The sequence below is a fragment of the Labrus mixtus genome, chromosome 11 (genome assembly GCF_963584025.1).
Source record: "Labrus mixtus chromosome 11, fLabMix1.1, whole genome shotgun sequence".
Classification (NCBI taxonomy): Eukaryota; Metazoa; Chordata; class Actinopteri; order Labriformes; family Labridae; genus Labrus; species Labrus mixtus.
This window is the reverse complement of record NC_083622.1, coordinates 28,561,262-28,583,719: the sequence shown is the minus strand read 5'-3', so window position 1 is coordinate 28,583,719 and position 22,458 is coordinate 28,561,262. Positions and strand designations below refer to the sequence as shown.

Below are 22,458 nucleotides of genomic sequence, written 5' to 3'. Positions count from 1 at the left end.
CCAGGATCAGACAATACTCCACCTGAAGCTAAGTTTGATATTTTTACAGGGTTGAGGCATTTTTATAGGCTATTTTTTGTCACAACCATGTAGAAACTCACTTGAAAAGGACAACACTTGTTTAATTGTCGTGCTTTAGGAAGAAAAACTACAACTACAAAATTATTGTTTAAGACTTGCATTACTGGCAAAATGTTAATTCATCTTTTTTATTTAAGTAATAATAATTTGTTGTTATCTGGTTGTTGTATAATGTTTATCAAGTTTATAACAGAGTTAATAATATCAACCCCAGAATGATAATAATAATAATAATAATAATAATAAAAAACTAAACATTGCCAATGACATCATTGGTACAGCAACAGCCCACTAACAAACCCACAAAATGAACCAATCAACTACTGGGATACATACGCCTGGACCAATCAGAAGGCTCGACACTAGTGAGTGTTTCACCTGCAGGGTTTCAGGCTTCCAGTCCTGTCAACATTTGCACCTGAGCCAAAAGCTGACAGTAGTAATGACACATTGGATGTACTTTGTTGATGCTACTTTCTCCATGTCATCGTTTTTCTTTATCTAACGGAAGGTAAGAAACTAAACGACGTTACTTTTAAAACGTATCATTTTACCAACGTCAGCTAAGCTAACGCTAAGCTAACTGTTTAGGATAACAAAATATCTTCAGATTAAAACGTTTGCCCCCCTTTTCTTACCTATGCCGTTATAGTTGATTTTCCTACTCTGTGTCTCAGCTTGCAGATAAGAAAATACACATTACTTTCTAATGTAATGGGGCTTTTAGTGTAACGCTTTCCTCCCTATGTGCTAATACTTAGCGAAGCGAAGTAGCCTCTTCGTTTTGCACATTTTGCATTTTGTAAGTTTGTAACATGTGTGTGACATCTGTGGGTAAAGATGATCAGTAATGTTATTCTAATATACATGTAGGGTCCTTATTGTTTTAGCAGCCCTGTTTTCTAACGTGTGATTCTTTGTGGGCTTGAATTGGGGTATAGCCAAATTGAAAACTAGGAAGCTAATGTTGTCCGCTAACTTAGCTTGTTACATAATCAAGTTATTTAGGCAACGTTTGTGATGACCGGGCACTTTCTGCTAGTCTCCAGAGGCCCATATGCAAAGTTAAAATGTATTTGTTTAGGTCTTATCTGCACAGCGCTGTCGAATAGATGTAAAGATATCAATAGATCTGACCTCTGACCTCTCCAGTCTGTTATTAGGCTAAACTTGTTATGACCTTACAGTTTTGGATCTCATTTCATTTCACTACTACAGCACCCTAACACAGTGTCACATGCATGTTGTGCAAACTGTTAAGTGTGAATGTTGACTGGTATTTAGTGATAACTCACTGGGATCTTTCTTCCTCAGGTGCACTCTACAATTATGGAGTTTTGAAAAAGAGACAGAAAATTTTGGGGGGAAAGGGGGCCTTTCCCCTCAAGTTTGATGGTTGGACTGCTGGGCTAGAAGGTCAGAGGGTTGCTGGTAAAATTGCCTTTTGTAAATTAAGAGTATTTAGAGAGGATATATTTTTGCAAACATTAATGTGTATAACTTTGTATGAAACGCACAAGAAGTTTTGTATTTATTAAATTCATGATGCCATTGTATGCTAAAAGCACCTTAGTTTGTGACCAACCCTTGGTTGAGATGGTGGACTGAAACGAGCCACAGAAAGGCTCTGGTGTTGCTAGGGTGCAGTGGAACCTCAACACAAGCACAATTCTAGCACTCCAAACCATCTCAACCTTTTGTTGACACATTTTATTTTCTTCTTTGAGAGCAGCTCTGTGACAGTAAAACGTTGTATTTACTGTGTTTTCTTTTTGTCACTGCACATTGTGGTGTTTTTAAGTTTGTTTAAAATTGTGGGTGGCGGGCTGTCGTAAGGACTTTGTAATATAAAAAGGTGGAGGGTTCACTGTGAGGATTTGATAGAGGTCAGGATGAGTCTGGCACCGCCAGACTGCACCCCAAGATGCCGCTCACAGAAGCATGCAGATGAGGTTGTAGCTGCACTAACGGGTGGCTCTGAGGGGCAGCTACGGGCGTTCCTGACTTCATACTGCCACAATGCGACCACCCTGCGGGATAACTTCGGTCGCACTGCCCTGCACCTGGCATCTTCATTGGGAAAGAAGGCCCTACTGGAGTGGTTGCTTGAGAGTAAGAATGCTGACCTGATGGTGAAGGATAAGGAATCTGGCTGGACAGCTCTGCATCGCAGTGCTTTCTATGGACAGATCCACTGTCTCATATCGCTGGTCAAGGTAGGGTTTTAACTTGGATTACCTGAAAATGTGCGTCCAGTACCTAAAGGTGTTCTCCTTAAATGGTATTTTATGACAAAATTCATTAAATGATAAATATTAACATGGAAAATCACAGGGAGTTCCAGGAAAAAGTATATCTTGTTAAAACGTATTTTCTTTCTTTGAAATGTTTGTTTCTTCTTGAATTACTTACTTTTGGTATTTATTCATTTATTTATTTTTGTTTCAGCATGGCGGGCTACTTTCCACTCAGGACAAGGAGGGTCTCTCTGTCATGGACCTCACAATGAAGGACCGACCTTCACATGTTCTCTTCAAAAACACTGGTACGATAGACCAATGCTCTCTGAGATACTGAAAAAACTTCACTCAATATTTAATCAGACATTTAAAAAGGTTTCTCGAGGTTAAAACTCCAGCTTCCCTCGCAATACAAAGAATCAATTGTGAGAGTAAGAGGATTTAGCTTTTGCTAAAATGTTTGTGACATTCCTTATACCTGAATGACATTGAGGAAGAAACTTAAAATTGTGTAACTCTGTTGTTTTTATCACAAGGCTAATGAGCAATATGACTCATTCAAGCTAATTAAGCATTTCACACTCGTACAGGCCAGGGATTTGAGGATCCCTGTGGGTTATAATGTGTCTTTTTAACTAGTATGGACTCTCCTTTTTTAAATTACAGATAGAGTCTCTAACTTTAATGCATCTAACATATTATTTACCATTTTAAAATCTTTTTATAAATCTTTTTACAAGTGTTTTTATATGACCCTTTTCTTCTTCAGTAAGGTCCTGTACGTGTTATATAAAACCCTCTGGATTGCCTTGTTGTTGATTTTATTCAAATGACTTGCCTTCTCGTAATGGTAGAAGGGACCGGTGGTTAAAACGAGCTCAGGTAGAAAGCAGTGTTTTGTCTGTGCTTTTAATTGTGTTTTCTTCCTCATTAAAGACCCGACAGAAGTATACACGTGGGGAAACAATACTAATTTCAGTCTGGGTCATGGCAATCAGGAGAGCAGACTGCACCCTGAGCTTGTGGATTTGTTTGCTAGGACTGGAGTTTACATCAAGCAGGTAGGCAACACTGTGATGTTATCCCAGTTCTCCAGGGGACAGGGAAGTGTTTTCCTACAGCATGGGGGGGCTTCCCTCCCCTTAAACCAAACTCAGATGTGTCACAACCATAATGACCTGAAGCACAACTCTGTGCCAACATGTGTTGCATAAAAGAAAAAAGCAAATGCACAGAGGTAGTCCAAATAAGCCACACCACCTGGGTAAACCAGCAAAACACCCCCTCCCAGGAGTGTGTTACACAACCGTCTCTTGACGCTCAATCAGCATTTAAAAAAAAAAAAGAGTGTTTCCCTGTGAGCATTACCAATACAAACCATAGCAGTACTAATACTGGTTATTCTTGGAAGTTTTCACATTTACTCGTAAGAAAAGAGGTTTAATTGAACTTTTGACAAATGAAAAAAGTTTGTGATTGTACTGCCATGGTATGTCACATCAGGTCACATTTATTAGGCATGCTGCAGGGAAGCATGTACCGTGTTCTTGGCTCAATATGGTTCTGGGAGGAGGGGGGATCCCTCAGTGATGATGTTTGACTGAGTCAAAAAGAGGGCAAAGTGGGGCCTGTATAATATTAATGTGGGACTGTGTGGAGCTGGTGGGTGCATGGCTGCACTATGTAGACATGCTGTGCCAGCCTGGCTACTATTTCATGTGTTTGTCATGTGAATGCTCTTAGTGTGATTAATATAGCTCCTGGCACCGGTGCACCTACCCCCAGTGGTGTGAGTACACACCAGGTGCTATTTGTAGTTGATTAAGTAATACTGAATGACAGTGTAAGAAATGCCGTAATTTTAATCTATTGTAAAGACCTGACATTTGAAAGCAGCGTGTGTGCTTGTTCAAAGGTTATAATCTGAGTTGGGTCTCCCATTATCTGGTGTTTACAGAAGAAACCCTGTGTTTGAGGTGTTTTTTAGCCTTGCAGGACCTGTCATGCAGAGTCATTTCATAAAGCCTAGTGGGGGACAGATGGGTCTGATTTCATGACCACACAATGACCCAGTGCCATTGGTATAGTCTTTTATCTTCCTGGCCCAATCCAGCAGGTGCCAGAGGTTAAATATTAATTCCACAATGACATGTTTTTAATTAAATGAACTGGAGTAGTGTGTGTGCATGTGTGTGAATGTCTACATCAATGTGATACTTTGGGAAACATCCCTGGTCTCTATTGAAAGCTTGAGGGGGGGCAATGTATTAGTAATGATGTTTGCTTTTCCACTTGTGCCCGGGCCTTTATTGGTTTAGTGTTTTACTATCACTACAAGAGGTCTTGGCCAAGGTACATGGAAAGAGATGCATCACAGCCTAGGCTATGAGGTCAACATTATAATGACAAATGACTTGATCTACACAAACATCAGCTTTTTTTTCTCAGAATAGGTTGTTAAGTATTTCAAAATCAAAAGCAAAAACAGAAAATCCTACATATGTTAATGTTTAATGGTCTCTCCTCCTCTGCAGGTGGTCCTCTGTAAATTCCACTCTGTGTTCCTGTCACAGAAAGGCCAGGTCTTTACCTGCGGCCATGGACAGGGAGGACGACTCGGCCATGGAGATGAACAGACTTATCTGGTGAGACTTTTAAGAGGGTATTTTGGAACAAGATTTGCCAAATCAAATAAAAAGTACAAGGGAGTCCTTATCAGAGCTATCACTTCAAAAGCCTGACAGTAAATACTAATTGATCATTATCTGAATCCATTCATAATAAAGATAGCGGTTCTTCACTGACCACAGCTGCATAAACATAGATTTTTAAATTCAGAAACATTTTGTGTTTCTACCTCGACTACTAAATGCTTTGAGCTGCAGCCTGCAGACCTAGAAGACTAACTTCTTCAGATTGAATGTCTACTTGACATCATTCAGGTCATTTGACTCTGATAATATTTAATGCCCATCATTCTTAAGGCAGCCTACACATATATTATACCTTTACAAAGTTTATAATATTTAGTTTAAACTGAGACTGTCACAGAAACTCTTGTTTAAACACAAGCCTTTTATTGAGGTTTTAATCATCAGCGGCTCATACTGACATCTGGAAAATGTTTTCCAATAGCAAAATTACATGACTGGTAATAGATACAATAAACTACATTACTTTATATTTATTCAAATTTAGAAAAAAAAGTATGAAATGCTTGGTTGCATATCAATTAGGATTATTAATGAATTATTGAGAAGGGGTGGGGTTTCACTAGTTTGTTTATCCTCCTTTTCAGGTTAAACCTGAAAAAGATTATTTGTACTTGATTGTATTTACAAACCGTTTGTAAATAGAATCAAGTACAAAGAATCTTTTTTTTTTACTTTTGTCTGTCTGTTTGTTTTTCAATGATAGAAAAATCAACAAAAGCTGGCCGTTATAACCTTCATAAGGAGGTATTTAAAATAAAGTGGACAGAGAGGCTAATGGCTAATTATATATTGGGGGTGGGGGGATGGTGGGTGGTGACTATACTTTTGTATGTAGATGTCAAACTGAAGATAGCATTCACTCTTAGAACTGTAAAGTTAAAATGTGGGTCTACTAATATTTTGAAGTCATCAGGTCTTGGTGTCCTAATTTCTGTGGAAATTTGATTGTTTCTAAATCATATAAGCACCAACTTAAAACCTTCGTTCTCACTTTCACACTTCTTAACATTTTTTTTGAGAGAATGAGAATTTAAATGCACAACTCAAAGTTCCTCCACGTTCATGTATCGATACCGCCCTTATAAAAGGACCTGGCTGTAAAAAAAAGTGAAACTTTAACTTATCTGGAGGAAATGTTTAGTCGTCAACTTCAGAAGCTTTATGCATTAAATAATAACTCTGGATTTATCGTTGTTACATATGAAACTGTTTATTTTTGTGTTAATCTCAACAAACTTAACAAACACAGGAGGTACTGCACAGTGTTAAAAATCTCCTGCACCTTTTATTTGTCAAAACACTCAAAGGCATAACAATGGAACACTGAGCAGTGAGATGTTGAAATGTCTGCACGTCTGTTTTTCATTCTCAATATCCACCCCTTCTCACTCCCAGGTTCCTCGGATGGTGGAAGGCCTGATGTCCCACCACTGCTCTCAGGTGGCTGCAGCTAAAGACCACACAGTGGTGCTGACTGAAGAAGGTTATGTTTACACCTTTGGCCTCAACAGCTTTCACCAGCTGGGCCTGGCTCCTCCTCCAGCATCAGCACATGTCCCTAAACAGGTAGGAAATAGCTGGAATGGATACCTTTTTAAAGGGATGATTATCAGATTATGTTGAATGAAATCACAAAGTACAACAACTTTTTTTCATTTCTTTCTTACTTAAAATGTCTTAAAATCTGTATAAAATAGCTTATAGTTTCTGTATTTTGCTGTGAATGTAGGTGTTCTCCAAGACGCTGAAAGGAAGGACAGTGATTGGAGTGGCTGCAGGACGATTCCACACAGTGCTGTGGACCAGGGAGGCCGTCTACACAATGGGACTCAATGGAGGCCAGATGGGTAAGACTCAACATGAAGGGACAGCAAAGCACATAGACTTGTTCTTGTTCTTGTAGAGTGTAAAATATGCAGCTAATATTTACAGTCAGCAGAAATTATGACCCTTTCTTTCATGGTGTAATGGTAAAAATGTTTATTTTCTTCTGTAGCAAAGATGTAATGTGAGGAGGGAACAGCCTCCAACACACTAGAGGTGGATAACACAAAAGGCTATTTTGTGATTTCTTATTCGTATCTTTTCTGCAAAAATCCAGTATTAAGCACTCACTGCTGATGAGAAACCCGTTGTAGTCATGTAACGTTTATTTTTTTTCCTATATTTGTGTGAAAATCTCCAGGTTACCTGTTGGATCCAAATGGAGAGAAGTGTGTTACTGCCCCTCGGCAGGTATCAGCCCTGCACCACAAGGATGTTACCATAGCGATGGCTGCAGCTAGTGATGGAGCGACGGTGGTCGTGACTGAGAAGGGGGACGTCTACCTGTTAGCCGACTACCAGTGCAAGAAATTGGCTTCAAGGTATAAGAGACAGGAGAACTTAAACCAACTATGACACTGCAAACACAACTGAATCTTTACGTAAAGGGTCAGTTCAGTTTCACGACAACACAACAGTAGCTCGTATACTGTCTGTGATATATCAAAGATACACAAAAAGTTACACAGTCTACACTGAGCAGGTCCAATATCCAGCATGCCATTACCAATGTTATGGAAAGTATCTTGTTAATGTTATCAAGAGGCTGCATGTTGTGATACAGAGTCACATGGAGCAGGAAAAGTTCAAGAAGATTTTGTAAAGAGTTTAAGTTGTACTCTTCGTAATGATCGGGTTGATATGTTCTGTCTGCTCTGCGTCATCCAACATATTCAAAGGAGATCTGTGTTGAATAGTCACAGGCAGTAAAATGGTCGAGTGAACTGGGCACAGTTATCACTTCCTTAGTTTTGCATAGTGGTTTTGAAAAGCTCAATGGAAGGCACGCCTACCGTTGCATTACCGCAGACGTCAAAGAAACCGCAAGTTACAAATAAAGGAGCATCTTTAACTAATTAACGAGGATCTTCTTCAACAGATAGACACACTGATAAAGTATATTACACATGGCCTAGTGTCCTTTTATTCTTTTTCAGGCAGCTGAACATCAGGAAGGTTCTGGTCAGTGGTGGTAGTCTCGACCACCGTGTCATTCCACAGATCCTGAACGAGGGTGGAGGAGAGAAGGTGTCCATCTTGGCGTTAGATGAAGCTGGCAGGGTGAGTGCAGAAATGATTAAAGAAAAATGCTTTCTATTCTATCAGTAATGACCTCGAGGGGGCAAGCATTCGTTCATTATTAAATCCATTATAAGAGAATAAAGCTGTAGTTAAATGTCACTGCCTCGATGTCTGCAGAAGTGAAAGCACAAAGAATATGTAACGTTTTTTTGTATTTTTAACCCAGCTTTTCTTCCCTTGCAGTTATCTAACCTATGGTATAAGTAGACTGTTATGCAATTCAAAACCTATACGGGGGTCCTTCAGATGAAAAAGGTGACTAAGACTTTGTGTTTGTAACTTTTTCCTTAAATTTCCTCCCTCCTCCGTTTTCCCTATCTGTCAGGTGTTTTGCTGGCGGTCCTGCGGCAGCTCGGTGAGACAGTGCCGGTGGGCGTATGGGCGTCAGGTATTCATGTCAGACATAGCGCTCAGCAGGAACAGCATGATGTTTGTGACTCAGGAGGGGGAGGGCTTCAGTGGCGTGTGGGCTGGAGAATACAAGAAGTACGAGGAGAAGAAAGGTGAGGAATCTAGGTACATTGAATCATAAAGGTGACCATTGTTTTGTAACGGCTTGTTGTTTAATGTATCAAGTTTTCATTGGACATGCATTGACTTATTTTAGTGTGTTGCTAAAGGCAGTCAGATCCTTAACCTTAGATAGATAAAGCCATTTTTGAAATGTTAGTAAGTTTAACTGTATTTATATGGCATCCTTATAAAACATCTTCTCAGAAAGAAAGAATTCAAAAAGACGTTTAAGAAACACAAACATCCCAGCAGAGAAACTATACAACAACCCATCACCACTCACAGTCACACATGAATTAAAAAAGATCCAAACATATTAATGTAAAGTTATTTATTGGTTTAAAATAAAAAGCCTAGCAGGTGAACCAGGATAAGCACTGAAAGGGCAACAATATGAAAGTCAGAGTAAGTGAATTGAGTTTTGATCAACATGCTTCTTGTAATCTTCCAGAGGTCAGTGTGGAGGTTTGTGGTCACTCAGATGCCGGGACAGTATTTGAGCGAATCCGCCTGGAGAAACTCCCGTTTGTCCACCGAGCAGTCAGCATCACCATGGACTCTAAAGGGAGAAATTATGGAGTGCTTCAGTCCGACCCGAAAACAAGGTAGTAAACAGCCCGTGTAGAAAGGAAATGAATAGAATGGACAAGGCTGCACACAATGGAGTGCATTTATGAGACATTTGGCAAATTTGCTCCGTCAGAGAAGCCTGATCTCTCAAAAAAAATCAGCTGATAAATAACCTGTGTGAACTGTGTGTTAAAAAACTCCAGTGAGTGTCACTTGAGTGATCATTGAGCTGGAGGAAAAAAATCTGTGAACTCATCAATAGGCACTTTGTAAGTATCATACTGAAGGTTATTCCAAACTAGTGAGGTCATCCAAGTGAGTGGATAGACGATGCTAACTAATACAAAGAGGAGGATATGATGTCTGGGTTTTTATTCCTCATCCAAGCTCAACACGGTGATTATTAAATCACAAACACATTTAATTTTTTACACGTTCTATGACTCAGTTGAAATGGGTTTGAAATCATTTCAGCAAACTATACTGTATATTAATAAAAGAACGACCACAACCAGCAAGGTTTTAACAGCATATATAATAAATGAAAAAGAACAACTTAAAATATCATGTAGACATTATCCTATTCCTACCTCAGGTTCAAACATTGAACTCTGGTTGCTTTTTCTTCTTTATACGAGATGGGAGGGGTGAAGAAGGAACAAGTATTCTGTCATTAGGGACTAAATATTGACCTACAACTAAATGCTGGTACATTAATGTGGTTTGACATAAACGTGGACTCTAGCTGATCTGGTTTGGTCTTATTATTTTTTTTAGAAAAAAAAAAACAAATTTATTTTCATTTGATCTCCTGCTGGTCATATATATATATATATATATATATATATATATATATATATATATATAAACTAATTTATTTGAGCCTATGTTTCCAGCATGGCAGCTCTGTGCACCTTGTCTTTATCACACTGTTGTTCTTTTAGGCATAAATTACATGCCAATTTTTGTTTTTATCTTGATTTTTAAAACGTCTGTTCACAATAGACTTTCATCTTTTTTCTATCACCTGACCTTTTAGAGATGTATCAACACCAGACACAGATTTCACTTTTTTGTGATCTTGATCTTTTTTTTATAGTTCTTTTGAATCATGATGTCTTCCATCTTTCTTTTATTCAGCTTGTTTGAGATTCCCATGGTTTCTCCATCATCCTTCTCTCAACACTTCCGGAGCCTTCTGGATGAGGCAGACGAAATGGACAGCATCCATGACGTGACCCTTCAGGCAGGTGATCGCACTTTCCCGGCCCACAAGTACATCCTTTCCATGAAGTCCGAGTTCTTCCGGAAGCAGTTCATGTCTGAGCATGGCGGCGTTGACGAGGAGCCTGATGAAGAAGTGAGGAAGAGCGAAGACGCCGTGGGCTGCGATTTACTCATTTTGGAGAAGATCCCGGCAGACTTGTTGGAGTACACCCTGCACTTCATCTACACTGACTCCTGTGAGCTGCTGGTGCATGGGGCCCGGCCCAGAGTCTCAGTGGCATTAAATGGACAGAATCAGGTGAGGAAAAGGAGAGAGCTAGTGTCATTTAGAAATGTACTTTTATTTAATGTTCTATCTCTGAGCTTACACCTCGACAACAACATTTAACCTCTGAGTCATCTGTGGTTATTTGATGATGAGCATACTTTGCTTTTGCCAGGACTCAGAGCAGGAGAGGCTTATCAGCAGCCTGCAGGACTTGGGCCTGAGAGGTCGCTCAGCCCTTGAGGTATATCGCTCTCTTCCCCCTGCATCCAAAGGCGATGGTGACAAGGCAAAGAACAAGTGTGCCAAGCCTGGCAAGAGGGGGAAAGGAGGCAAAGGTGACAAGCATGGGGCCAATGAGGGAGGGGCCAACCGTCTGAAATCCTTACAGGGTGTGGCAAAAAAGCTCGGCCTTGGAAGCTTGTCTGCACGGTGAGAGAGAGAGATTGCACTCTCGATCTGGTGTTATGTCTTGTTTTATGTCTTGTTGATCATGCATATTTTATTCCTTCATAGACTGGACGGAGTAAAATATGAAAATGGAAAGATCAACGTTATTAACAAGAAGACTGGAAACAAACCTAAATTCTACCAGAAAAAATGGTGTGTATAATAGTGGAAGCCATAGATTTACAAATTTGACTAGAAAATGTGGAATTTCTGATACATCAGTCCGTTTGTGTGCGTACAGCTCCTACCTGTGTGATGTCACTCTGAAATCTGAAGATGGGAAGGAGTTTCCATGTCACAAAAGTGTCCTCTGTGCAAGACTAGGTAAGACTTTGTAGTTGCTATTTTGCATGAATGCTTACATCATAAACCAGCACCAGAGATCACCTCTGATTGGATGATTGACAGTTTTGGTATTGCAAAGTGTGTCACAAAGGTTTTAACTTTTTTGTCAATCTTTTCTATAGAATACTTTAACAGTATGCTCGGAAACCCTTGGATTGAGGTATTCCAGCTTTTTATTTCATGCTGTAACAATACACTGTAAGGACCTAACAGGACCGGTACTGATCATAATGTTGTCTTTTTTTCCAAAGGCCACATCCTGTTCTGCCCTGGAGATGCCTACTAGCGCAGAGATCCTGCACGTCATCCTTGAGTACATTTACACAGATGAATCTCCCTCCATTAAAGGTATCTTTTAAAGTTTGATAATGACTCATTTTGATCTAGCATGACATGCTCATATTAACAGGGCATACTGTTTTTCTTCTTTGCTCTGCAGAGTCCGTGAATGTGGAGTTTGTCTGTAATGTATTGGTTGTGGCTGACCAGATGCTAATCACACGGCTGAAGGAGATGTGCGAAGTCGTCATCACTGAGAACTGTATGTTGTTTGTATTTTTTTTTCTCTGTGTAGACACTGCCCTTTCATTTGTCTTCATCTGTGTCTGCTCCGTTAATCTTGAAATAAAGCTACATTCATGTCACATGAGGAATACAAATTAGTTGGATTAAAATTCTTAAACTGATTTCAAAAGGATATGCACTAAAGGGCTGTCAGTTGTAATTCAACATGACCATTACTCGACTTGAATGGGTGGAAAATTGGCAAAATAAATCTTGTAACTTAATGAAATACTGAGTTATACAAGTGCAACACAATGAAGTAACAGTGTTTTAAACACATTATGAACACATTCAGACAGTTATATAAAGAATACTGACCCTTAGAGTGTCAGTGAGAATTCATTTGATTATTCTAAAAAGGTCAACAAAGAAAATGATTTATATGTGAGGGTTGTAAAAAAAATCCCATTTAATAAGAAGCTGTTTTTAACCTTCTTGTCTAAATGATACAAGGTGTTAAAACGTATCAATTTTTCTAATGTTTGTTATTGAAAATATTATAGGAAATAAATGCTTCTTTTCATATGTTTGAAATGATTAATGAGGGGCCTGCTTTGTTTCTTCTCAGTGACTCTGAAGAACGCTGCAGAGCTGCTGGAGTTTGCTGCGATGTACAATGCAGAGCAGCTTAAACTCTCCTGCCTGCAGTTCATTGTGCTCAACATGGCCGCCCTCCTGGAGTCAAAGTAAGACTCGTGATAAACTTCACCAGCTGTTAAATAGAGAAATATTAGTACTCTGAGTATTTCAGCATTTATTTTGTTCATCATAATTACTTATGACCCTTTGAAGTTAATGGTTCACATTACTACTGAGAATCTCATTTACCTTAAAGAACACACTGATGCATGAAAAGTGAGACAGTATGTATACAGTGGAGTGTTGGACATTGTGAAATACAGAAGGAAAAGTACTTTACTTTGCAGCAGAGAACTGAAACTTTTCTCATGTGTTTCTGTCTGTCTGTCCCTTTGTTTTGTGTGTTGCTCTCAGAGCGCTGGATATTCTTAGTGATGAAGTGCTCGTGGAGCTTTCTACAGCCTACAAGAGGATGGTGAGTCACCCCGTACCAACATCCTGAACTGCATCCTTCTTTTTATGACTTCAAATTTAGTGTTTTTATTTTACTTTTTTCACTTAAAGTAAAAAGAATATTTGGCCTTAATAAGGCCGTGTATTTATAAGTAGTTGGTTCAGTTGACTGTAGACATTTTTTTTGTATCTTCAAATCAAAGAACTGACTTTGACTGAGTGACTAATGTTACCTCTGTTTGAGTTTCTTATGTAACTGCTGGGTCAATGCAGCAACTTTTGTCATATTCTTTGACTATTTTTGGTTCTTATATAGCCATAAACTTTTACAGGGTCAACTGCTGTTTAACTATATCTAGTGCAAGTGATGCCTCAAAGCGGGTTCTAAAACTTCTGCCTAGATTTGTCAGACAATCTTTATATCTATATCTATTAGAGGTGGGGGAAGAAAAATTTAGATTCTTATCTTGTGAGATTTTAAATAGATTCATAACTTCCAAAAATAGATTTCTTTTTGGGCTAATCAGTCACTCCTTGCTAAGCTCTAAAGCTCTTTCACTCAGTAGAATGCCAAATGGAGCAGCAAGAAATTCAGCCAGTCTCACAGATGACTGGAGTAGAAGTATGTTCTAATTCATAAATAGACTTTGAATCATGAATCCAGAATCGTTTTGAATATAAATTAGATTCTGAATCGAATCTTGAGACACCCAAAGATTCCCAACCCTAATATATATATATATTTATTTTTTCAGATCCCAGCAATGCAAAAGAGGATTATCACTCCATATCCTGGCGCCCCAGACCTCAGCATGTATGAGGATGAAGACTTGGACTCTGCTTTCAGCCCCAAATTAGAAGCAGAAGTGGATCACTCCTGCAGGTAAAAAAACATGTTCAGCAGAGATCTGTAAAGACTGAGATGTTCTCTCGTGAGTTTAGATCAGAAGGACGTTTAGACCAGCACAAGCTGACAGGTTTAACTTCAATCCATGACAATCACATTAAACCAAATTAAAGGTTGTACTTGAAATAAATACCCGCTAATGGTTGTAACGCTTTACCTTGCCACCAGGGACATTCTGTTGAAGAAGGCCAAGATGAAGGCTAAGAAGAAACCAAGAAGACGCTCTGACAGTTCAGGGGGCTACACTCTCTCTAATATCATTCAAAGCCCCCCTGCTGCAGGTATACTTACCACATGGAGGATGGTTTTCTACTCTAAACACATATTCAAATAAAACACATCCTTCTTTAAACGGTATCAAAAATGAAAATTCTTGAAGTAATATCTCGTTTTTAACTTTCAAACTGTCTGTTCTCTCAGTGGTCTCCCCGTGCCTGGTGAAGTCCGGAAAGGCTAACTCGACGGAATCCCTGCAGGAGCTCCTCACATCTGATTCAGAAGGCAGCTACATGGGGGTGGGCAGTCCCCGGGGCATGCAGTCACCTGTCTTCCACGACAGAACTGAGGTTAATGTCTGTTTTTATGTTTCCCATGCTGCACCATATCATAAACTTGTATTTATATTTGTGATAGTTATCCATACAGAGTACTAGATATAATACGTAGCTAAATCTACAGGACGAGAAGACTCTCAGTCAGAGGCTGAAGACCCCACCCAGCACCCCAACCTCCATGAGCGACTGCCTCCCAACTCCCCCCACCTCTACTCCACAAGCCACCCCCAAGGTCCTACCCTGGTAAGAGGAGTAATGACTCCATGTTTAAAGACAAATCTTTTTTTATTCTTGCTAGCTGGTGGTCTCTATATATTCTGCAGAAAATTCAAAGTGAGGAAGTCAACTTTTTTTTATTTTCCATAGAAGCAGTCTCACTCTAAAAACAGATGAAGTCTTAGTTTAACAAAAGTTGATATGCACTCCCACTTCATTTTGACGGGGTGGGGGGATGAGAAAGGAGGAAATGTTATCATCACTGAGCTGTATGTCTGAATGTGTTATTACAATCTGCAGTCCTGCTCGTCCACCCCCTGTCCTGGATCTGAGAACTATCATGGACATGGAAGCTAGCTCCCTGCAGACCCCCAGAGCTACTCCTAAAAGCCCTGGAAGGTACAGAATATGAGCCATTAATTACATCTGAGAAGATTATTTAGGAAACTAATACTTGATTGCTTTAAAATTACATGCACGTTTAGTCCATTTGTAAAGTGTCCTGCTTCATTTTGTCCCTTTGCCACGTTAAAGAGGAAGCTACAAAGCCACTTAGGATAAAAAAAAAATCCTCATTTTGTTTACTGCAGTTCATATTTTCCTCTGTCTGCAGTGTCAGCGCCAGCATTAAGCACTCTCCTGTTCCCGCCAAACTGTCCCAGAAGCAGAGGAAGATGTTGGCAATGGCCAACAAGGAGACCAGTTTGGAGACCACTACATCCAAATCATCCCCCACACAACCATCCAAAAGCAGTGGGAAGGCCTGGTGAGTGAGCCCAAAAATGAAGAACTCAAATCTATCAATATACAAAAGTAATATAAAGTTTTAGTTCTACAGTTGTTATCTTTATGTTAAGATATGTGTCAGCAGAGCACTGCTCTGTGGAGGCTTTTAACAGCATTTTTTCAATTACTCACAAGTTGGAACAGATAGAAGTCTGGATTCCTAAATCCAGACTTATTATTTCTATTCCTGACAAAATATGTTGGAACGAAATGCCGTTGCATGTTCAGCCCCCTTCACTCTGACATCTCTCCATTAGTGCATGTCCATAGGATCCTCTTTGCACATGGGTGTGTGTAGCATGTCTCAATAACAGAGTGTAACATTTCCCCACGTGGTATTAATAAAGGATATCTTCTTAAAGCTCCTTTGACACCTGCACTCCAGATCATTATTAAAAAAGATTCCAGGCCAGCCCTGACATTTTCCAGAGTTGCCTGTTCACTCATGTTCCTCACTGCAGGAGAATATATTCAAGATGGTGGAAGAAGTTTTACCTTAATATCACTGTTACAGGGAATTTGACGAAAGAGGGGAAAAGAATAATAAGCAGAAAAGAGTATTAAGAAGCTTTATTATGTACTCAAAGATCCTAGAGATTCCACTCTGGGCATATAAAATAAACGTAATCAAATTTCTGGACAGGAGTGCAGTCAGTGCGTATGTGAAACGGGCTTAAGAGTGTCTTGGCTTTTTAGTGCTTGACAAATGAATGAAAAACAATCTTCTAAAACTGAAGGGCCAGTAGTTCTCCATGTGATCAGAAGCAACAGAAGTGCAACCAGCTTTTCCTTTTGTTTGTTTTGAATGTCTAATTTGTCTATGTGATTTTTATCTATCTACAGGGCAACATTAGTCCAATCCCCACCCTCCTCGTCTTCATTTCGAGCACTTCTAGAGGAAGAGGAAAAGTGCTTGATCAAAGTGGGACAATCAGGAGCCCAAAGGGTCCCAGGTTCCCAGGGGTCACCTAGCACTCCTGGTTCTGCAACCAGAAGGGTCACTTTTAAATGTGGTGAAGGCAGCGAGCCAGAGAGACCAACTGGGTGAGTATCTGTGATCACTTGGTGGCACTGTTGAGCTGGTTTATAAATCTGCTGGATGTTTTTTACCTTTTCTAGTAAATCAGCTTCCCATAGTCCTACTGTAATCATGAGATTCAATGAGATACAAAATGTCACATTAGTCATCCCCTTGTACATTTAATTACCTTCACCTCATTATATTCATCAGTTCTATTCTTCCCATTTTATTTATCACATTTTATTATGTTCTAATATTTTACTAGACTTAGAACGTTTTGTGCAGCCACTTAGAAATGTGAAACAGGACTAACAGACCTGAAACGAACATACACTGGTGGCTTGGAGATTACCAAACACAAAAGGGAAGTAACGATGACACTGACACACACTCCTCTAGTCAGACAGATCTCGAGAGGCGTGATGCTCTGGTCTGAGTGAGGGTGAAACGCTCCAAATGACCCTGTGCAGCTGGGTTGACCTGCCCGCAGAAACTGAGTCACCCTGACTTTTACAACATCTCCAAACAGCTGGATAAACACACCACACACACAAACACACTCTGTGAACTCAGATTAAACAATAATCAGTGATAACAAAGTATCATTAGTTTAATTTATTTCAAATGTAGTCCTGTATGTGTGTGAGAGGAAGTCATCTCAGGTCTTAAAAGTAGATTTATAATTTTAGTATTTTGTAAATGCCTCTCTTGTTATCTGATATTTTTCTTCCTCTGTGTGTTCTCCTACGCAAAATCTTCAGAGCAGCCTTCTAGATATCAAACAGCTGTGCGAGTGTCTCAAGAGAAGGCGGTGATGCTAATCAGTATTGATAAGGGCAGCCCTTGTGTCACAACAGATCATCCAGTACACAGAACAGTTTCCAGCTTTCTCTCTGTGTTTGGATGAGCAGAAAGACAGAAGAGTTCAAGACTCAGGAAGCAGCAGTAACCTCGTACATTCTCCCGTCTACCTTCTGGGACACTGTTTCCATATCCCAGTCAGAAAGAAGCATCATGATGCCTGTATAATCTTTGTGATAGGGTCAACTTTTTTTTTCTCCTCTCATATCTTCCTAAAATGTTTCTGCTTATTTCAGATTTACATGCACTTCCACACTCCCAACTTGCGCATTGCTTAAACATGCATCTTAGTGAGTGATTAGGAATGTTTCTGGCTTTATTTATAACTAACTATTAATGGAGTGTGTCTCCAACCCCCACATACACATGGCATCTTTGAAAGAACAAATCATTCTAAGGGGACACAAATTAGCCTGCAGGGAGTTCATGTCATCTCTATGACATGTCGTATTTATATGTCAATTCCAGTAGACATTCAAGGTCGTATGGACAAGGAAAAACTACAACTCAGATTTTTTACTTTTAGAGTTAAAAGAATATAAATATTCAGAGGAAGAAATGTTTTCTGCAGCCTATTTGTAAGTAAAGGGCAAACACTGCAGAAGTGTTTTACAAGGAAGCTGCTTTATAGAAATTTAAAAGGAAAGAAACTAAAATATTGATTTAAAATAAAACAAATTTGGTGACAATGTCAATATAAAATGAATCTAAAGACATCAAATAGAGAAATAAGAAGCTTTGGAGGTAACATATCATCTCATGATTTGTCCTACATGCATCAAAATGGATACAAGAAATCTGTCTGTTGCACATTGTTTAAGCAGCTGAGGAATGACTGCAGCTGTAATATTTCAAGATGAAGGTGGAGACACAAAATGTGACTGCTCACATGATTTTTAAGGGTGTTAAACAGGACACACCGTAATACACTTCACTACTACACATCTATAGGCGTTTATTGTGTTTTCAGCATCACCTGACAAAAGGTCTCATGTTTAAGGAACAGCTTTTATAAAAACAGCTTTTATAAAAACATCTGAGTGATTAATCCACAGAGAATTCTTCTCAAACTTGATCTATTCACTATCACTCAGGCATATTGACTACGTCACAATCACTCTACTTAACCTTCTGCTGAAGCATCTAGAAGGCAACAAGACACATGCCCGATTGCTATTCATTGATTCTTCATCTGCCTTTAATAATATCCAACCCCATATTGTTGAACACTTTGTCCTGAGTTTTAATCTGCTTGGATGGATCAGGGATTTTAAACAAACTGAACACAACAGGTGGTGAATGGCATATTATCAGATTTATTTAGTGTAATTTGTTTGCTGTGTTCTCTCTTATATTGTGTACACAAACATGTGCAGAAGTAAACAGGAGAACAGGATCATCTTGAAATTTGCTGATGATTCAGTCATTGTGAGTTTGTTAAATGATAGTGAGTCCAGCCATGCCAATTGTTGACGAGTTTGTCACCTGGTGTGACCAATCTTTCTTGGAGCCAAACATTTCCAAGACAAAGGAGATGATAATAGATGTTTGAGTCCACGCTTCAAATCATCTCTGATGTCCATGATGAGTTTAAACCAGGTTGTCGACATTATGGATACAAATATCTCAGGACGATCACAGATTCCAAATTGACCTTTGAGAAAAATTGTGAGGCAGTTTTTAGGAACGCGCATCAACTTTTGTTTTGTCTTAGAAAATTGTCTCCTTTCACATTGATACAACATTGATGATTCTGTTTGATAGAGCTTTTATTAAATCTACCCTGTCTTAATCTCTTGTTTTATGGTTTGGTAACCTGACTTTTAAAAACAATAACGCTTTTAATCAAATCCTCAAATTTGCGAGCAAACTGATAGGTGACTCTCAATACAACCTGTCCGATCATTATTCTTTACAGCTGCAGCGTAAGGCGAGCTCTATTCTCCATGACTACTCTCCTCCTTTAAATGGGGAGCTTGTCTTTGGAACTCTGAATATCCTGTCTGCACAACAAATTTACCTTTTTAGGTACTAATAAAGAAACCTTGAACATCAACCTTAATGTTGATTATGAGTTTTGTGGTCGCAACTTATTTCCAGTGGCAAAAAAAATATGTTTTTGCAGCTTTGAAATGATTAAAGGCTAATATCAGAGTCAGTAGATGTTACGAAATGAAACCGGACCAAGGGGGCGCCTTGACCCTTGGCCAAGTCGTTAATTTGCATGCCCCATGGACAGAGATCATGGTCCTCTAAGCAGGCAGTCTGGGTTCGAATCCGACCTGAGATTACTGTCCTGCATGTCATTGCCCACTCTCTCTCTACCTAATTTCTGACTCTGTCCACTGTCCTGTCTCTCCAAAAAGGCATTACATACCAAAAAATGTAATCTTTAAAAAATAAAAAAATAAACAAGACCGAGATTGGACCCCTGTGGAACTCCATATGAGGTGTACTTTGAAAATGAACTCTACAATAGAAGACAGGACTTCTGGTGTACAGATATGTCTTGAACAATATTTCTGGTCGTCCTGCATCCCTGAGGTTGAGTAACAGTCCTGTTATACATACAGAGGTTTGTGAAAGTCAGGTGGACAGGTGGCCGCTCACACACAGCAGCAGCTTGTCAGTAGTTGTTGACTCAACCTTTGTTCAAAGCCAATTCTTGTTGCCTTCACTTTCACAGCACAGGCATTTATACCCATCCTCTCCCGCTTTTCCTCTCCTTGTCACCCCTCTCTACCCTCAGGCCCTGGGTGCTTGGAGCAGTTGGTAGCCCTCCCCTCTCCTCCCTGGTGACCTTCGCCTCCATTGTGGAGGAAGAGAAGCAGCAAGAAGCTGCACTGATCCGCAGCCGAGAGAAGCCTCTGGCACTCATCCAGGTAACTAGTCGTAGTCACCGGCGCATACACACTCCTGCCAGGACTGAATGTAAAGCATGTGTGAAGTCTTCAAGTGGAAAACATTGCAGCTTTTCATAGTGGCCTCAGCTTGTGTCTTCTTCCTCTGTTTCCTCCTGGAAGCAATTTGTCGAATAAAGATCACACTGCTGGTTAGAAATGAAGTGCCTCCAGTTTGGGGCTTTTGACAGGCCCCCATGATCTTCTACTGTTGCCAAGCTTTTGTCAGCACCTACACAAAACACTTCAGCTTTCTCCTGCAGCTTTCTGGTTGCAATTATTTTTAAACATTCTTATTATCATTACGCTTCCAGGGTCAGCATTTTCCCTTTACACTTAAATTAAGCGTGGTTTTGTTGCCCACAAAATCTATTTTTTTTTTTTGTCTTTTCTGTCATTCCAGATTGAGGAGCGGGCAATCCAAGACCTCCTTTGTCATTATAAGGCACGTGACAACCCAGATGAGCTGATAGTGGTGGAGAGGTCTTCCAGAGGTCCTATTGCAGCCCCAACTTGGAACAAACACTGATGAAAAACAGCACAGCCACTTCGTACCATCAAGTCGAGAACATTGCTTGTGGTTGTCCTTGTGTACCATCATCAAATCCATCAACGTGTGTTAAGTTGCGCCTCAGAATCATCCTGCCCATAGTTTGGTTCTGATGCAAATCTATGCTTCCCTCCGCAGTGTTACTTTAAGTTTTATTTAATTGCTGCTCAACATTTAGTTTGTATGGTGTGACGGACTGAGTGTTTTCATTACTGAATGCGGTCCTGAAGAGAAGTTTTCGCTCGGGGATAACTTGTAGATATATTTGTTTTGATGGGTTTTATGTCTCTTCTTGGCAAACCAATAACAGAAAAAAGTAACCGACTTTCCATAATAGTGATAGGTAACTATGAGAAGGTAAAGGTGCCAAAGATGACGAAAAAGAAATGTAGATGTTGAAGCCAAAAAAAAGGGTCCAAACGACATCAGCCTGAGGGCTTGTGTTTGTGTTAACTAAGTTAAGACTCCTAATGTGATTGGAAAGAAAAAGTGCCAATCAGCAACTGCGGCAAAGCATCAGCTGTATTTAAGAAGTAGAGTGAGTTGTTTATGACGGCAGTCAGTTTCTTTAAATGGTCCTTTTTTTTTCTTTTTGAGAAGTGCGTTGTTTGGATCGTTTGCTTCAGCTGTTTTGCAGTGAGATGGCTACTTTCCTGGAGGCAGTGAATATGTGTATTTTAAATATAAATGATATTTTAAATACATCATTTGATGAAGTATTATTGAATGGTAAAAGCTCAGTAGAGTTGGTTGATTGTGTTGAAGTCATGACTAGTTAACGGAGGTGGTGTGCCTTTATCACATGGTGACCGTACTTGAACACATACAGCAGCTAAAATATCATTTTCTCGTCATTTGTTTATCTCGTTATTCATTTGATTTCATTCTCCAGCTAGGAGCCGTTGTAAGCTTGGTTGGTAACTCAGATCTGGACCATGTTACGTTGTCTTCTTATGCAATTTGATTGTGCGTGTGCGTGTGCGTGTGCGTGTGCGTGTGCGTGTGTGTGTGATAGAGAGACACACAAGGACGTTAAGAGAAAATGGCAAATAATAAAAACATCTCAGCTGTGCAATGATCCTGTCTCCAGTCTCCTATTTCAGCTTAGATTGCTCCTGATAGACGAATTCAATTTGTCTATTATTTCATTTTTAATAACTAAAACTTTAGTCCTCTGTGAGAAATGTGTTTCTCACAGCATCTAATAAAGAGAACACTTAATCTGCCTGTTTCCTGACACTTCTAGCTGCCCTGCATGAGCAAAGCGCCATTATCAAGTCTCCGCTTGTGATTAACTGTGATGACCCTGATCCGAACAGCGAGTGGCGCGATTTAAAATTTTTATTGGCTGTAATTACAGGTAGAGCAGGGAGAGACAGCTCTTGGGAGAAATATTAATTACAGATTAGGATCTATTAGTCGGTGCACAGATGACATATGAATCAAAGCCTCGGCGGAAAAAGTCTGCTGCTTTACATCACTCCATAAGGAGCCAGGCTGATACCGCAAGCATGAAAACCCATGTGGAAATTTCCA

General features: G+C 39.7%; 1 protein-coding gene across 2 annotated transcripts; it reads left to right on the top strand.

Moving 5' to 3' along the window:
* The first annotated feature begins 434 nt into the window (after positions 1 to 434).
* ibtk (inhibitor of Bruton agammaglobulinemia tyrosine kinase) lies at positions 435 to 22,000 on the top strand. 2 transcript variants are annotated; one of them, XR_009674918.1, is made up of 30 exons: positions 435 to 592; positions 1,396 to 2,297; positions 2,530 to 2,626; positions 3,258 to 3,382; positions 4,856 to 4,966; positions 6,431 to 6,601; positions 6,765 to 6,882; positions 7,221 to 7,401; positions 8,017 to 8,140; positions 8,487 to 8,664; positions 9,126 to 9,279; positions 10,385 to 10,769; positions 10,912 to 11,168; positions 11,253 to 11,339; positions 11,428 to 11,510; positions 11,654 to 11,691; positions 11,783 to 11,879; positions 11,971 to 12,072; positions 12,664 to 12,781; positions 13,089 to 13,149; positions 13,883 to 14,010; positions 14,203 to 14,315; positions 14,455 to 14,600; positions 14,713 to 14,831; positions 15,105 to 15,203; positions 15,418 to 15,570; positions 16,434 to 16,634; positions 20,222 to 20,354; positions 20,776 to 20,986; positions 21,520 to 22,000. XR_009674918.1 is itself a non-coding variant. In XM_061051195.1 (29 exons), exons 2-29 carry the CDS (start codon positions 1,974 to 1,976, stop codon positions 20,899 to 20,901), a joined length of 4,029 nt encoding a protein of 1,342 aa, XP_060907178.1. In that variant the 5' UTR covers positions 435 to 592; positions 1,396 to 1,973; the 3' UTR covers positions 20,902 to 22,000. The 2 variants fall into 2 exon arrangements, 1 of the variants encoding a protein (XP_060907178.1); XM_061051195.1 differs by having other exon boundaries at positions 20,776 to 22,000.
* Positions 22,001 to 22,458: the final 458 nt, after the last annotated feature.